This window comes from Trichechus manatus, unplaced genomic scaffold (genome assembly GCF_000243295.1).
Source record: "Trichechus manatus latirostris isolate Lorelei unplaced genomic scaffold, TriManLat1.0 scaffold00182, whole genome shotgun sequence".
In the NCBI taxonomy this organism is placed as follows: domain Eukaryota; kingdom Metazoa; phylum Chordata; class Mammalia; order Sirenia; family Trichechidae; genus Trichechus; species Trichechus manatus.
Genome location: NW_004444118.1, coordinates 1,833,339 through 1,850,476, shown reverse-complemented (window position 1 = coordinate 1,850,476; position 17,138 = coordinate 1,833,339). Strand labels below are relative to the sequence as shown.

The 17,138-nt window shown below is 48.1% G+C and overlaps 1 protein-coding gene across 1 annotated transcript; it reads left to right on the top strand.

The window, feature by feature from the left end:
- Positions 1-5,234: 5,234 nt before the first annotated feature.
- Positions 5,235-6,795, top strand: LPAR5 (lysophosphatidic acid receptor 5). Its single transcript, XM_004387265.3, has one exon. The coding sequence runs from the start codon at positions 5,235-5,237 to the stop codon at positions 6,348-6,350; it is 1,116 nt and encodes a 371-aa protein (XP_004387322.3). The 3' UTR covers positions 6,351-6,795.
- The last annotated feature ends 10,343 nt before the right edge of the window (positions 6,796-17,138 follow it).

The window sequence follows — 17,138 nt, the reverse complement described above, 5'->3', positions numbered from 1 at the left end:
GCACACTGGCTTATCTTAGCAAAGTGCCTGGCCCAGCTCAGACGGCAGGGAGGGCCTGAGGAACCTGGGCTCTGGATGCGCATGTGCAAGCTGAAGCAGAGATACAGGGAGGAGGAAAGTGAGCGGCTGCATATGCTCTGGGGTGTGAGTGGTGTGGTGGTAGTGAGGTGAAAAGGCAATCCCCAAGCGCCTCTGTGTGTATGTTGGCTTCTTTGCCTCTTAGTACCTAGGGCTGAGATCTGTTTGTGCACACCGGCGTGGGTATGTGCTTATGGAACTGTCTGATTCTATATGTCTGTCTACGTAAGGATATTGTCATTGAGGCTGGGGCTGTGCCTTCTCTTCCACCTTAGGCCCAGTTGTCTGTTCCTGTGTGTGTGCGCATGTTAGTGTATTACCAGGTGTGTATATACGTTGATTTGCATGTCACTATGGATTTGTATGTGCACATGTGCATGTCTCTCTTAGTGCACGTATACCTCTGCATGTCTTTGTGTGTGCACATGTGTGTACTGGTATGCTTATGTTACCACATCAGTGTGTGGCGATGTTACTCAGCCTATGTGGGCCTCTATGTGCCCCTTCTTCCTCGGTGAAATTAAACCCCAGTGTTGGTTCTTTTCTGGGGCAGCTGCTGTTTGCTTCTTACATTTCCCCCACAATGTGAACTCCTCCTCAAGGCAGGATTGGGGGAGAAGGTCTGGGCCACCCCTCCCCCGCATCTAGATCCTTCCTTCCATTTCCTGTTTGCCTCCTCTTTGGCTGCTTTCTCCATCTTTGCCATCTGGCCTGGCACCGTGCTGTCTCAGTTCCACTGTCGGGAGCCCCAGCCCTGGAGTTCAGGGAAGCAGGGGGATGGGGTGGGGGTCAGGGCAGGGGCCTGGCAGCTCTCAGTGCTCAGCTTGGGCCGTTCTGTGAGACTCTCAGAAAGGGGTGGCTCTCTGACAAATAGGCTCCATTATAAAGAAGCCCGTAGATTTCTCCCCTCGGAAAAGAGTAGTGAGAGCATCTCCATTTGCTTTACTAAAGGATTCCAAACTTTAAATAATAGCTCATCTAATACGTTTTGGCCTGCTTAACATTGTAACTTTTTTGACAGAAAGTCTTGGGATTCTTGGAAAATAATCATTCATTCACTCATTCAGTGTCTAGTATGCACCTCATAATTGTTAGGAGTTATCGGTTCTCCAAGTAATGGTTAAGTGTGATCAAGTGTTGCTGAAACTATAATGTAAGCTTCTATTGAAATTTTAATGCAAGCCATTTTCCAAACAGGCCTTTCAAGGGACTTGGTCTTTTACTAAGTGAATTATACAAGATAGCCTGGAGTATGACAAGAAGTGGATAGGTGATGGGATTGATACAGGAGCCACTGAAACAGGATTACAGGGTGGGTGAATAGTGGGAAGGGGTGGTTTTCTGCTGGCAGCCAGTGAAGCCTGCTAAGTACAAATCTGTTTTGGAACAAGTACAGCCAGAATGCTCCTTAGAAGGGAGGACGGTGTGACTTTGTCTCATGTACTTTGGACATGTTATCGGGAGGACCAGTCCCTAGAGAAGGACATCATGCTGGCTAAAGTGGAGGGTCATCGAAAAAGAGAAAGACCCTCAACGAGATGGACTGACAGAATGGCTGCAACAATGATCTCAAACATAACAATGATCATGAGGGTGGCACAGGACCGTTCTGTTGTACCTAGGGTCACTATGAGTCAGAACGGACTCGACAGCACCTAACAACAAAAACACAAGTACAGAGACTTTTGGTAGAGCGTGGGTAAGGGCTTTGGAAGAACAATAGTGGAAGATGTGGTCCCCACAGGACCTTACCATCTAGTTGGGTAAATGGAAGAAATACACATAAAACAACCTGAGGGGTTCAAAGCAGCAACCTTAAGTGCTTAAGTACTTAAGAGGAAATCATTGAGGAGGGACTTATTTTTGTGTGTATGTGTGTGTGAGTGTGTGTATGTGTGTAAGAGAGATGAGTTTGTGTTACCAGTGCTTGAAGTGAGAGAAAGAAGGAAGTGGGTTATTAAAACACATATATTTCAACTGGACAAAAAAGGAAGTATAATAATTATCTATGGGCACAGATTTCACGTAGGCAGCTGAAAAAAAGTCAGGTGTCCTGTCCAGCACCCATCCACACATTCAACTGTCCACTCTTCTGTTGGAAACCAGCAGGGGACAGCTTGGACTTTGGAGCCAGGTAGCCCTAGGTTTGAATTCTGATTTTACTCCTCATTGACTGACCTCTTGAGCTTCTGTCTCCTTTCTTGTAAAAGTGAGAATAAACACCTACCTCAAAGGGTTTTTAGAAGGAGTAGAGATTATGTATATAGAATACCCTGGGATATGGTGAGCGATCAGTAAATTGGAGCTATTTTTCACTCAACATTTACTGACACAGGCGCTGGAGATACAGAGCCGAATAAACCATAGTCCACGGCCCCGCCCTCAAGGGAGCTCACAGTCTAGTGGGCTGACTAAGAACGTCTAATTACAGTACACGTGGTAACAGCTATGATAACCCTCTGTACAAAGTGCCGTGGAAGCACAAGTACAGGGACGGCGTCTGCCTTGTGGGGGAGGAAAAGCGTCACAGAATCATTAGAAATGGCTCAGTTTGTCAGTTGGAGAATGGGAGGAAGGGCATTCCAAGTTGACAACACAGCACTTGCAAAGGCAGAGTCCTGAAAACAGTAAGGTATGTCCAAAATTGTTATTAGTTAGGTGTGACTGGAGCAAAGGAACGAGGGTGGGGTGGGGTGTGCCCGGAAGTGAGCCTGGATTTATTTGGTTTTTGGCACATTTAAGCCCCATTTAGTAGTACAGGCAGTCCCCAGTCCCCGGATTACAATTGAGTTCCCTTCCTAAGTCTGTCTTTAAGTCAGATTTGTACGTAAGTCAGAATAGTTAGGTACAGTTTGTACCTACTGTCAGTCAAATGTTTGTCTTAGTATATAGTATACATTTCTATGCATTAAAAAAACATTAAATAAACACTTCCAGGTACACTAAAACGTCTCTAACATAATACAGTAATAATAATAATAATGTTTTGAGGTATGTCATAAATTAGCTCCCATTTGTTATTAGGAACTATTGTTTGTTATTACCTCAAATATTTAATACAATAGGCTTTACACGGATTGGTTCCTAACTACAGGTTGTACATAAATTGGATGTTTGTAACCCAGAGACTGCCTGCACTGTCAATGTTAAAATTGTTATTTTCCAGAGGATATGCTTCTTTATTCCCTATAACCACTCTACCTCTTACAAGTATCAAACTGCTGATGATGGTGGTTGGAGGGAGAACAAACAAACAAAAAACCCACAAGAAAACATGTTTGAGTCAGGTTTACAATTTAGTTCCATGTAAGAATTTTAACAGTTCCTTTTGAAAGGAATAAGCTCAGTGTCTTGGGAGAATCGCTCAGGGTCTCAGACAACATATCTCCCTAAGATGGTATCTGGGGTTGCGGTGGAGGGATAGCTTCTCATGCCTTACGGCATTGAGGTAGCTGGGACCTTCAGAGCACTTCCCGTTGTCTGGTTCCTCTGCCGCTTAGCAATGTCCTCTGTCTGCCAGCTTTTCCTGAGGACTGCTGGTGTGGTCTGCCTCTCTGCAACCTGGTTAGTGTAGGTGATACTTCCTTATCTCACTGCCACACGCTCTGGGCTTAGGGTTCCCTCTGAGATCTGCATTTAGGGGGTTCCGAATGAACCCTCTCTACCAAGCTACCATCTCCCTTTTATCACAGCAACCCCATCTGGGAAACTTCTTAGTCCAGGGCAGCATCTGGAAAAGCGCAAACTTCCTATGCCTGGCAAGACTGTGCTGCCAAGTTTATGATGATGTGTTCTCTGCCCAAGGTTGGTGTGCAGACAGCTAATGACCCCTGTATTTCTAACAAGTTCCCAGGTTATGCTCATACTGCTGGTTAGGGACCAATTTTGAGAACCACGAGTAGAGTAGTGAAGCCCTGGTGGTGCAGTGGTTAAGAGCATTGCTGCTAACCAAAAGGTCACTCCATGGAAACCCTATGGGGCAGTTCTACTATGTCCTATAGGGTCACTATAAGTCAGAATCGACTCGATGGCAACGGGTTTGGTTGTTTTTTTTTTTTGCTTGGTAGAGCAGTGGTTCTCACAATTTATTTACATAAGAATTACCTGAGAATCTTGTTAAAATATAGATTCTGATTCAGTATATCTGGGGTGGAAATGCAAATTATCAGCAGGGGTTCAAACCGGAACTAACCGGTTCAAAGCCCCGCTTAAGAGAGCCCCATTGCATTATTTCCACTTGACAGATGAAGATGCAGCGTGAGAGAGATGAAACAAGCTGATCCCAGGTTGCTCTGACCCCAGACCTAGTCTACACAGGAGCAATGGTGGATGTGATAAGTGTACAAAGGAGTTTGAACTTTATTCTTTAGAAAATGGGGAGCCAGCACAGTATCTGGCCCAGGGGAGGTGCTCCAAGTACTTCTCACCACCCGACATACTACCTATTTACTTGCGCTTTATTATCTATCTCCCTCCAATGGAATGTAAACTCAGTGGGGCAAAGCCTTTGTTTTGTTCACTTCTGTGAACATGCTTGGTATTTTCTAAAGGCTCAGTAAACGTTTGTGGAAGAAAGAAAGGAAGGGAGAGATATTAGATAATAGCAACCTAAGTGCTTTACATACATCATCTCATTTAACTTCATAATAACCTCATGAAGTAGGAACTATTAAAGCTTTTTTGTCTGGATAAGGAAAACGAGGTTGAGAGATCAAGTAATTTTTCTGAGGTCACACAGATAGGCATGTTGGCAAAGCCTGGATTTAAACCCAAGCAGTCTGAGTCCAGAGCCTGGGCATGTAACACTGCTACATCCCTGCTGTAAAAGCTATTCTGGCCAGATGGAAGGGAGGGGAAGGATTTGAGGCTGAGAAAAGGAGGCCAGCTAGTTTAGCCAAATAAACATTTGTGCCTGGCCCTATCCCTGCATTACCTTGACTTTGGCTCATCTTCCTATTCCAGGTTTCCACTACTGATGAAGCTGTGACCAAATGCATCCAACCACTGGCAGCCATCTGCCCTTGCTGATCTGCCTCTGCTTGCTTTGGAACCCTCTGTGCAGCCTCCAGGCCCCCACCCTGGGGATGAACACGGTGCCAGAACCCTGGTGTGTCCTGTGATGACCCCAGCCTAGCTCCCCCTCCTACTTTGGCATGATGTTGACCAACTCCACAGCCAACACCAATATTACCAACAACTCTGTTCAGTGTCCAGACTACCGGCACACCCACCACCTGCACATGGTCGTCTACAGCCTGGTGCTGGCCGCTGGGCTCCCCCTCAACGTGTTGGCCCTCTGGGTCTTCCTGCGTGCACTGCGTGTGCACTCTGTGGTGAGCGTGTACATGTGCAACCTGGCGGCCAGCGACCTGCTCTTTAGCCTCTCGCTGCCCGTACGCCTCTCCTACTATGCACTGCACTACTGGCCCTTTCCAGACCTTCTGTGCCAGATAGCAGGCGCCATCTTCCAGATGAACATGTATGGCAGCTGCATTTTCCTCGCGCTCATCAACGTGGACCGCTACGCCGCCATCGTGCACCCGCTGCGGCTGCGCCACCTGCGGCGGCCCCGCGTGGCGCGGCGCCTCTGCCTTGGCGTGTGGGCGCTCATCCTGGTGTTCGCCGTGCCCGCTGCCCGCGTGCACAGGCCCTCGCGTTGCAGATACGACGACGGGGAGGTACGCCTGTGCTTCGAGAGCTTCAGCAACGAGCTGTGGAAGGGCAGACTACTGCCACTCGTGCTGCTGGCCGAGGCGCTGGGCTTCCTGCTGCCCCTGGTGGCTATGGTCTACTCGTCGGTCCGGGTCTTCTGGACGCTGGCGCGTCCCGACGCCACGCGGAGCCATCGGCGGCGGAAGACGGTGCGCCTCTTGCTGGTCAACCTCTTCATCTTCCTGATGTGTTTCTTGCCCTACAACTCCACCCTGGCTGTCTATGGGCTGCTGCGGGGCCAGCTGGTGGTGGCCAGCGAGGCGGCCCGCGACCAGGTGCGCGGGGTGCTGATGGTAATGGTGCTGTTGGCCGGCGCCAACTGTGTGCTGGACCCGCTGGTGTACTACTTCAGCGCCGAGGGTTTCCGAAACACCCTGAGGGGCCTGGGCACTCCACTCCGGATTAGGACCTTGGCCACCAACGGGGCTCGGAAGACGCTGGCTGAACGGCCCACTGAAACCACCGACAACACCATTCCGGATGCCACCAGCCAGGCGTTGCTCGGGCCCTCCTACCCCCAGACACCCTTCATCCAGTTCCCCCAGGATTCGGCACTCTGAATGTACGCGGCGCCATGGCGCCATAGCGCCATCAACCCACCCATGCCCCCTCATCACCTTTCTGTCTTGGAGGCTGCAGGGTGTGCACATGAGGTGGAGTGAGCACCTGTACTTCTGGATGGCAGTCCAAGCTCATAAATGCAGAAAAGAACAAATGTGGAAGCAAGGGGCACAGGGAAGGAAGCGTGCTGGTAGACATTTTTTAAATTGGTGGTGATGGTGAGCACAGAGGTCCTCTTCCCTAGTGGCAGGAAGTGATGCAGTGAGCCTACCTTTGCAGAGGCACAAGACTGAATGAGATGACCTTGGCAGGAGTAGGAGCTGGTAGATGGAGGAGAAAATGAGTATCCTGGATTTAGACCCACCACAGCAGTCTGAAAGCTGAAGAGTCTCAGGCCTTGGTGGACCAAGCTTCTGAGAAGTTCAACTGCTAACTGCTCTGTGGAGTTTAGGGTGATGGAAGCCTTCCCCTCTTGTCTCAACCTGGACATCCTCTGCTCAGCATTGAGGTGTAATAAAGATACAGGGAAACAAGAGTTCATTTAATATGGACAGGATTGATTTCCTTCTTGTTTAAGTGACTTGCAACAATTTATACCCAACATCCAACATGGGTAGTTGGGGACAGGGCAAAACTGTGAGTTAGAGAAGTCCTGTCCGTTTCCCCCTTCCCCCTAGAGATCCAGATCCCTGTTCCCCTTTCTAGATCATCCTTTCTCCCTCCATGTCACTCCCCTTTCAGGGCCTCCTCCATTCTCGATCCTTATGTTTCTCTCTCTCTCTCTGCCTGGGGTGAGAGTAAGGAGAAATTCTGTGTACTAAAGGGGCCTGGGACCCCTTTATGCTTAAAAATTGAGGATGCCAAAGAGCTTTTGTTTATACTTTGTTGTATTGACATTTGCCATATTAGATACTAAAACCAGTAAGTTTTTAAAGCACAGGAGTACACAAGCACATATTCCATCAACTGTGAGAGCAATAATGCCATCACACATCATGAAGCCTCTGGAAAACTCCACTATATACTTGTGAGAGAATGAGAGTAAAAAGTGCAAGTGGCATCTTAGCAGTAGTATTACAAAAATAATTTTGACCTCATTGACTTCCTTAAAGGCTCGATCCCTGCATCATACTTTGAGAACCATACCTGTACTAAAGTATTGGAGTTCATGTGTAACTTTTTCCCAGGGCATTATAGATTTATATACAGTTGTTTTTTTTAATTTTTATTTTTTGCCGGGGTGGGGGCAAAACAGGAGCAGCACACCAAATGGAACATTACATTGAGCTTACGGTGCAGCAGCCTTGAGGTGGGGATGGAACTAATCACACAAACTCTCAAGAGGAGGGGAAGGAGCTGTGCCATAGCCAGGATACAAGAATTCATAATAGGGCAGTGATATGGAAACCCTGGTGGCATAGTGGTTAAGTGCTAACCAAAAGGTCAGCAGTTTGAATCCACCAGGTGCCCCTTGGAAACTGTAGGGGGCAGTTCTACTCTGTCCTGTCTGGTGTCTATGAGTCAAAATTGACTCAACAGCAATGGGTTTGGTTTTTTTAAGAGTGAGATCGGAGGACAGGCATTCTGTTCTTAGCAAGCTGGGGGCAAGGGAAATGGAAGGCTGGTTCATGTGCCACCTACTGTTTCACTCTTTAGCCAAGTTGGTGGGGGTTGGGCAGGAGGGTCTGCAGAGTTGATACTATGACATCTTCAGACCCCAACATTAGTGAGGGAATTATCGCCATGCATGTTTCCTGTCTCTCAATATTGTACGTTCCTCTGTGTGTGTGTGTAAGAGAGGGGCAATGTCAGGGTTTTCCTGTGTGTATGTCTCCTTGTGTTGTAGTTGAAGTAAGTAAACCTTTTGTGTGTGTCTTCATGCGATGGCTCCAGATGGTGATTTACAGGGGTAAAATGACCCCTGGTGGCCAAACTGAGAACTGACCCAGATTCCTGAGTGATAGCCATCAAGTCCGGGCCTTCTTCTGTAGGTTAGAGGCCTCTCATCGGCCAGGTCCTTACTCCACGCCTGCTTATCTCCTCTTCAGCCCCCGGGTTCAGGACCCGTGCCCTTCCTGTCCTGGAAGTGCCAGCAGCACCTAACCTTTTGTCCAAAGCCTCAGCACTTTGCCCTACCCAACAGAACTGAATTGAACAGTTAAATTTTAAAAAATTACTTGAGTACTTTTACATGCAGATATGTGAGTGAATTCCAAAGTAACTAAAACTCACACAGCACATATCACCTTCTAACATACTATATAATTTACTTATTTATTGTAATTTTTATAGTTTATTATCTGTCTCTTCCCCTCCCACACAAGTAGAATGTAAGCTCCCTGGGGGCAGGGATTTTTGTTTGTCTGGTTTTCTGATGTATACCCCGCATCTAGAACAGTGCCTGGCACAGAAGAAGTGCTCAATAAATATTTGTTGAATGAATGAATGATTGAATCTTGCCGTGAAGTAGTTTACTATCTAGTGAGGGCCATAGAACAAGTAAACAATAACTATAATGCAAGACAGAAGATACAAGAATGCAGGGTAACTGTTGGCAGTTGATTTAGTGGGCAATGTGAAGCCCCTGAAGGTTCTCAGGTGAGGTTTTGCTAACCTTGACATACTGTGTAGGATAAACTGTAGGGAAATAAGATGGGAAGAGTCTAAGGGGAAGAAAAACTGGCAAGGGAGCTATTAAAAATTATCCAGTAGAAGTGTGACTGTGACCTGTGGAAGTAAATGGAAATGGTTGGTCTCCAGTGTGAAATCTCTGGTGTTCAAGATCTGGGGGGAAACTTACCCACATTCATTATATTCTAAAGGTTTCCATCACCAGAATAGAGACAATAATAGATTAAAGAGACATGGCAGGGCAGAGGAGTAATAAGCAGAACCTAACAAATAACAGACTGTGGAAGTTTAAGAAAACCTATCACCACTGCCATTTTCATAGGATTCCCAGTTACAGAGTGGGCAGTATCATGGAGGCAAGCTCTATGATGTCCAGAGGTCTCACTGCATGCCCTGGCGTTACTCCATTTGAGGTCTAGGAAAGAGAGGAAAAGGAGAAAGTCTTAGAGAGGGAAGAACATTAATGATTTTTATTTGTTTGCTTGTTTTTTTTGTGTGTGTGTTTAATACTCTGTGTCTGCCAGGATTTCAATATAGTGAGCAAAATGTATTATCTTGTTTAATTATTATAATGACCCTCTGAGTTAGGTAGAATTTTTATCCCCATTTTACAGTCTAAACACCCTAGAGAAGCTGAGGTCTCAAGGTCACTTGTGTGTATCTATTAGGTTTCCAAATTCCTACTCTTTCCACTCCCTTACAGGTACCTCCAGCCATCCTATTCCTGGCTCTATTATATCCACCCTCTTCCTTCCTTTTCCTTCCGTCCTCAGGTAGACCACCTCTCTCACCTTCCCCTTTCTTCCACAATGAATCTGCTGTTACGTTTTCTATCCCTCTTTCCCCAGGTCTTCCTCCATGCTTATTATCCACTTACCCTACAGCACACCCACTCCTTCCCACTCCACATGTCCCAGCCCCCTGTGCTCAACACAGTGTGACTGTGAGGACTGAGAACTGTCCTCACCCAGGGTTCCAGTTGCATTGGGCCCTGAAACAAAACCCATTAAAGGGCTCAGGAAGGAGAAGCTTTGTGGTGGAGGTGGCACACTCAGGCAGGATGAATCAGCCTTCATGCAGTTGGTCCTGATACCACCCCCCCCCCCAATCTGGAATGTACTCAACATCTCTTATGTAGCACTCTTTATTGTCTACCACCTAAACTGATGAGGGGACCTCACCTTGGATCTACATTGCTCAAAGTCTGTCTCCTCTGTAGGAGGGTTCCCTCACATGGTGGGAGTGGTGGTGGGGGTGGGGAGAGTGACAATCACTTGGTTTTGAAATAAAACAAATTCAGGAGAACCAGGAGAGAGGTGAGGGATCCTAAAGGAGGACAGAAATGCCTCCCTCTTAGCCTTGAATCATCTTGAGGGAAATCCCTGCTGGACTGCTACTTGAGGTTCCCTGGAAGAAATGAGCAACGGGTGGGGGGCAGTTAATTTCACACCGAGCCTCCCTTCTTCATTCTTTCAGGAGGTCCTGGAGACAAAGAGAGGCTGGTGGTAATTCTCACCATACTATACTTTCCAGAGCATTGAAGCACTGAAAAAGGAAGTTTCTCACATAGAGTTTGGGGAATCCCAAAGGTTCCCAGAACTTTGCGGTCAAACAAACCTGGATACTAATTTCAGCTCTGCCACTTCTTGGAAAGGTGACTTTAGGCAACTTACTTAGCCTCTCTGAGCTTCTTTTTTTCTCCTCTGTGAAATGGGGATCATAATACGTAGTTTTGGGGTTGTTGGGAGGGTCAATGAGACCACCTCTGAAAGGTAACCTAGAGGCATCCTGTAAATGGGAGCTCTCTTTCCAACAAGAGTATGGGGAGGGGATGCTATTGGTAAAGTCTGTTTGTGATGCCCAAGGGGAGCATTTCTGGAAGACACCAAGGGCTCCAGGTGAATCCTCACCGAGACAGGACTCTGCCAGCAATCAGAACTAGGGCCAGGGGAATGGGGTGAGCAAAGCAATCTGGGTAAGTTTCCACAGTGCTAGGTCAAGAAGACAGTTTTCAGGGGTAGTGACTGGCCTGTAGCCCTCTGGGGGCACTCTCTCCCTGCTAAGCTGATGTCCATCCCACAGAGACTGAGGAGTAGGTGGAAAAGTGCATTAAAGGAAGAGGAGAGGGGACATAGGAAGGAGAACCAAGTAAAGGAGAAAGGGCAAGGGAGGAGGCTGGAGGGGAAGTAAGGGCCCAGGGAGGCACAGGGTGGGGCTAGGAGAGGGGCCCAGGGCAGGAGGGCGGGAGAGAGCCTGGAAGAGAAGAAACGACTGAGGGAGGGAGGGACAGGGAGACCGGCGGCGCTGACACAGCCTCGATGTGTGGAACGGGCTGGGGTTTGGCCCACAGGTCAGGCGTCTGGCAGTATTATGGGATGGAAAGGCCTTAGGAGACAGGGAGAGTATTATGGGCTGGAACAGTCTTAGGAGATTGGGGAATATTATGGGCTGGTGAGGCCCGGCTCCAACTGGAGGCGGGAGGAAGGGGTGCGGGGCGGGAAGGGGGGCTGGTGGTGGAAGGGAGTATTATGGGCTGGAGGCCTCCTGCGACCAGAGGCAAGAGTATTATGGGTTGGCAAGGCCTTCGGTGGCCAGAGGGGGGAGTAGCGGGGGATGGCACCGGCTGCATGTGACTGAGGGGGGGCCAAGTTGGGGGGGTGGTGAGTGGGGGTGGGGGAGCTTATTATGGGATAGCTCTTTGTACCTACTGCGGGGACTGCTTCTCCAGAAGATATTATGGGATGTCGTGTGTGGGAGGGGGGAGTAGGGCTAGGGGATTATTATGGGATGGTGGTGTAAAATGGGGAGGGTCTGAGGAGCTCTTCTCCAGCCCCCCCAACCCCTTACTCCCTCTAAGGTCAGCCCCCTCTCTCAGACGGCTCAAGGGGAACACCTGAAACCCATCTCCTTACACATACACTTTGGGCACCTCAATCCATCCTAGGCATCCTCTCTAACTAGCAGTCACCTCCAGGGTGCTGAGGGGGAAAGGTAGCCTCTGGAGAACGGGGAGAAAGCCCCAAAGCAGGATTGTGGTAGCCAGTGGATCACACCTTCCACCTGCATAGCGTCCCCTTTTGTTTTTTATATCTTATACCACCTTCCCCCACTTCCATAAGGTGGGGGGGCCCTTGATCCTCCTCCCCTCCCCCCTCCATTTCCTCTCCAGCTCCCTCCACAGCCGTAACCAGTAAAACAGGCGGCCAGCTATTATGGGATGGCTGCTCCCGGCAGCACTGCAGGGAGGGGGCGGTCACAGCGGAATGTCTCCTGTGGGTGGCTATTATGGGATGGCCGCCTCTCTTTTTTGGGGAGGGTGGGGGCTAGTGAGGAGGATTATTATGGGATGTGCCCTGCACAGCTGGGTGGGGCTGCCCTGCGTAGGTAAAACTCTGGGGAGGGGGGGAGGGGGAAAGAAAGGAAGGAAGAGGGAGGAAGGAGCTGGGGAGGGTGGGGTGAGCCCTGGAGCCAGACCTGAGGCCTGACAGGAGTAACTGGCTGGAGAGGTTTCTTCGGTGACAGCCTGTTTGAAGGGCTCTCTGAGGCAGGCTCAAGCTAGCTGAATCTGAACCCTGGACAACTGGGTACCTTCACAGCTTGTAGGCGAAAAGACTGCCGAGTCCTGGGTCTGCAATGCTGGGCTGGAAGTGAGGACTCCTGGGTTCTGGCCATGAGGCACACCACGAAAAGGAGGCCGGTTCTGGGGTGACCACAATACCCAAGTACTCCCCTTCTTCTTTGCCTTGGGACCAAAGCTCACGTAGGAGGGCTGTGAACGGGGAACTTTACCACTGTGTGCAGTCATACCCAAGGAACAGAGACTGGGGTGGCTCCTGAAAGACCAGTGCCTGACCTGCCACCCTTCAAGCACCGCATGACCTGCATCCTGTCTTGCCATCAGAGTGCACTGTCACTGTGGCTTCTTCTCCCCTATGCTATCTTCCCAAACTCCCTTCCCTGATGAAGCAGGAGAATACTGTGGGCCCTTAGACCTCTTCAGAGCAGAGTTTCTTGGTTTCACATAGACTAGAGGTGTAGGGAGAGGAAATAGAGAGCATATGCTGAACACTAAATGGACAACTCACTCTGAGTGTTATTCTATGTTCTTCTGTACCATGAGATGGAAATAGAACTCTAAGGTAACTGACTAGAGAGGCTGTCCTCCTGGGTGCGTTAATCAGGAGATTATCCCACCCTGGTCTCTGTGGGCCAATCAAGCTAGTAGTTTGTTTATAATTTATCTAGAAGGGTAGCATGAGGCCAGGGTAAGGAGGGAGAAGCATAAAGACCACAAGAACAGCACACAAGCACACATATCCTAGTCCTCTCTGGAACTCAAGAAGAGAGGAAGGAATTTTAACCATCTCCTTGTGGTATCAGAGAGATGTGAAGAGACAGGCAAGAAAGGAATAAGTGGGTGGGACCTGCAGGATTAGGGAAAGAGTGATTGTGGTGGGCAAAGGGTACCAGTATTTTTAATCACAGGCAAGAGGGCTGTGAGTATTCAGTTGTAAAACTCTTTTACTGATTTATGAGTCACTGTGGTAATGCGGTGTACATGTATGAGAGGAGAGTATGGGGCAGAGGGAGATATTACAGAAGGGAATTTGAGGCCCAGAGACAGGCTGAGTCCTCTAGGGAAATGGTGATAAGGAGAGCATAATAGGTATCTGGCAGCTCTATATACAAAGAAGAAACTTCTTTAAAGGGAGGTATACCCACATTATGGCATCTTAAAAGAGCTGGCCCTCTCCCCGCAGGGAGGAGTACAAAGTTCATTCTCAGTGCCCAGAATAAGCATGGGGGAGGGTTTGGACAAAATGAATGGGGCTCAATCCTAAAGTCAAGAAAATTTAATGAGGAAGACTACAGACAGCCTAGCAGAATGGGGGAAATGGCCGTCATGCCACATGAGTGTGGCAAAAAGGTGGTCCAGGAAATTGGATTGAAAATTGGGAAAAGAATATATAAACTGCAGAGGTAGCAGTGAGAGTCCTTGGCAAGACCTGAAGTCTTTGATGTTGAAAACTTCAGACCTAAGATAAGAAGAGAGTTAAATGTAGAATGTTAGTGTTAGACAAAGTCAGGCAGCAACTGGTGGAAAGACTTAGCATCACTGGTGCTCTGCTCAGAAGCAAAGGGATTGTAAATTCCTGAAGAAACAAGCTCTCTCTTCTCCTGAATTCATTCTCCTTGCCACTTCTCCCAGTCCCTTAGTTCCCAGAAAAGGGGAGACTCATCTGGTCTGGCCCTTTCTCTAGGGAAATCAACTTAGAAGGACAATGAAGATATGGAGTGAGGGTCGTCCCTGCTCACTTGAATGTGGTAAGGAAGAGCCCCTCTTAGGTGGCAATTCCTGTTTTTCTTCAACCTGTCCCACCTCCATAGGTCTTGACCTGTGTGAAAAAGGCAGATGGGAGCAGAGGTAGACATCATCTCTGGCTTGAGGAAGAGAGGCAGTGAAACAGTGATGCTGGGATATTGTTCTTACTCAGGTCCTGCTTCTCTTGGGGCCAGGAAAAGGGAAAAGTGACAGGCTTGTGGGCTCAGATTCTCTGAGGGCCAAAGGGTTTTAAGATTGGGCTCTCCTGGCTTTCTTAGGGCTGGGTCCCCAGAGTGGCTAGAGGGTAGGCACAGTTAGCGAAGAGGATAGTTTATATTGGGAGGTTGGTGGTGCAGTGGTTAAGAGCTCAGCTGCTAAACAAAAGGTCGGCAGTTTGACTCCACCAGCTGTTCCTTGGAAACCCTATGGGACAGTTCTACTGTATCCTATAGGGTTGCTATGAGTCAGAATTGACTGAATGGCAATGGGTGTCATGGTTTGAATTATGTCCCCCCAAAAATGTGTGTATCAGTTTGGCTAGGCCATGATTCCTGGTACTGTGTGATTTTTCTGTATGTTGTAAACCTGCCTCTATGATGTTAATGAGGGAGGATGGGTAGCAGTTGTGTTAGTAAGGCAGGACCTGATCTACAAGACTGGATTGTGTCTTGAGGCAATCTCTTGAGATACAAAAGACAGAAGTGAGCAGTGGGACAGGGGGACCCCATACCATCAAGAAAGCAGTGCCAGGAGCAGAGCGCGTCGTTTGGACTGGGGTCCCTGTGCCAAGAAGCTCCTAGTCTGGGGGAGCATTGATGAGAAGGCCGACAGAGAGAGAAAAAGGCTTCCCCTGGAGCTGACGCCCTGAATTTGGACTTTTAGCCTACTTTGACTGCGAGGAAATAAATTTCTCTTCGTTAAAACCATCCACTTGTGGTATTTCTGTTATGGCGGCACTAGATGACTAAGACAATGGGTTTGGTGGTTTTTTATTTATTTATTTTACCTTGCAGCATAATTGAATGTAGAAGGCATTGTGTTAGTAGGTATGCAGAAATTGTATGTGGGGAGGGGAAGATGGTGAACATTATGCAGCTAAGGTTTTTTTGGTTGGAGAATGGGGCCTCAACAAGATGGAGATTTGGGCTATTATGAGACTTCAGGATATAGAATGAGTAAGTAGTTAAAAAAAATAAGGACGTGGAGGGTAAACAGGATTTTGATGTTCAAGAATGAGGGTAACGATTCTGGCATGTTGATGAGCCTCTCAAGGAGGGAGCACATAATAAAATTATAGGATTTCATTATTAGGAATGCTGAGTGGATGAACATTGGCTTGCTATCAAAGTCCCTTAGTATGTAGGGATCAGATAGATTATCTTGACTATCCATCTATAGTATAAACCCTTTTGGAATACCTTCCAGCCTCTAGAAGGACCACCAAAAACCTCTACTAGTATATGATGAGAGCAGTTGCGCTTTGTTTTATTCTCTGTAACAAGAAATTAGGAAATAGCACTCGGTAGTTCTCCCTTGACACCAGACATTTCTATTTTGTGTCACAGGTTGTTTAGTTGCATATGCTTCTTTAAGGTAGGTACCATGGTCTTTACATTCCCCATGTTGCCTAGCTCTGTGCCTTGCTAGGTGCTCTGTCAACATCTGTTGAATGAATGTGAGTAGTAGTGAATAGTAAGTAGAGGAGGAGAAGGTCCTGGCTCTTCGTGTGTGTATATGCTGAGGGGCTGTCAGTTCACATCATAATGGGATGTCCATCTATGGGAGTGGCCTAGGGGTGTTGATGCATGGTCCCTGAGCTGGGAGCTAGGGGATGGGGAGAGGACTGCTGGAATGTTGAGAAATAGTCTTTGGATGGGAGTTTGTGATTATTATGGGATGCTCTGGGGTGAATTAAAGTTTATATAAATGGTTCATCTGGCCTGCATGGTATTTGGTTGGTCTTCCTCAAAACTTAAGGGCAGGAGATAAGCATCTGGAGAACTCCTGGATTTAGTGTGATTGGGTGGGGCCCTAGGTTAGCTCTCAGCTCCTGAGTGTCGGGAAATTATGGGATGATGGAAGCTAGGGTCTTACACCTTAAGAGGCTGTATGCCAGGGTACTGCTTTGGCCCAGAAAGGGATGAAGGTGTATTTAAGTGGGGGCTGTGACAAGGCAGTGTGGGTAGCCTGCCCGCCCTGCCTGCTCTGGGTGTTAGAGTAGGTTTACAGCATTTGGACATGGGGGAGGTATATGACTATTATGGGATGCCTGGCTGGAAGAATACTGTATAAGGGTGGTGGGGTGGAATTGAAGCATTATGGGACATGAGGCTGGGTTGTGCTGAGGATATTATTGTATGTCTGGTTGACCATGGCTCCCTTGCAATTATCATGGGATGTCAGGGTGTGGGTGGGGAAGTAAAAGTGTTATGGGATATATTTCCAGTGTTAAGGGAAAAGGTGATTAGATGTCCATCTGTGGGTTGGCACTAGGACTGCTGCTGATCATTATGGTATATCTTTTTGATAGGGAAAGAGTGGCAGTTATAGGCTGAGGAGCTAGAATGAGAATGTGAAGCCTAGGGGTGGTGTGAGGATCTAGACCCTAGCCTGTGGGGGCTGAGGGCAGCTCCAGGGGGTTAGTTATTATGGGATGTCAGTATGGAAAGTGGGAGACTGATTATTACGAGATGTGTGTGGGAGGAGGCCAAGTGTCCGCTGTTGTAGTGGGGGGGGGGTGAGTTTCTGACTATTATGGGATATCAATCTGGGGGTGGATGAAGAGTGGTTATTATGGGATGTCTGTGGGGGATGGGATGAGTATTATGGGATG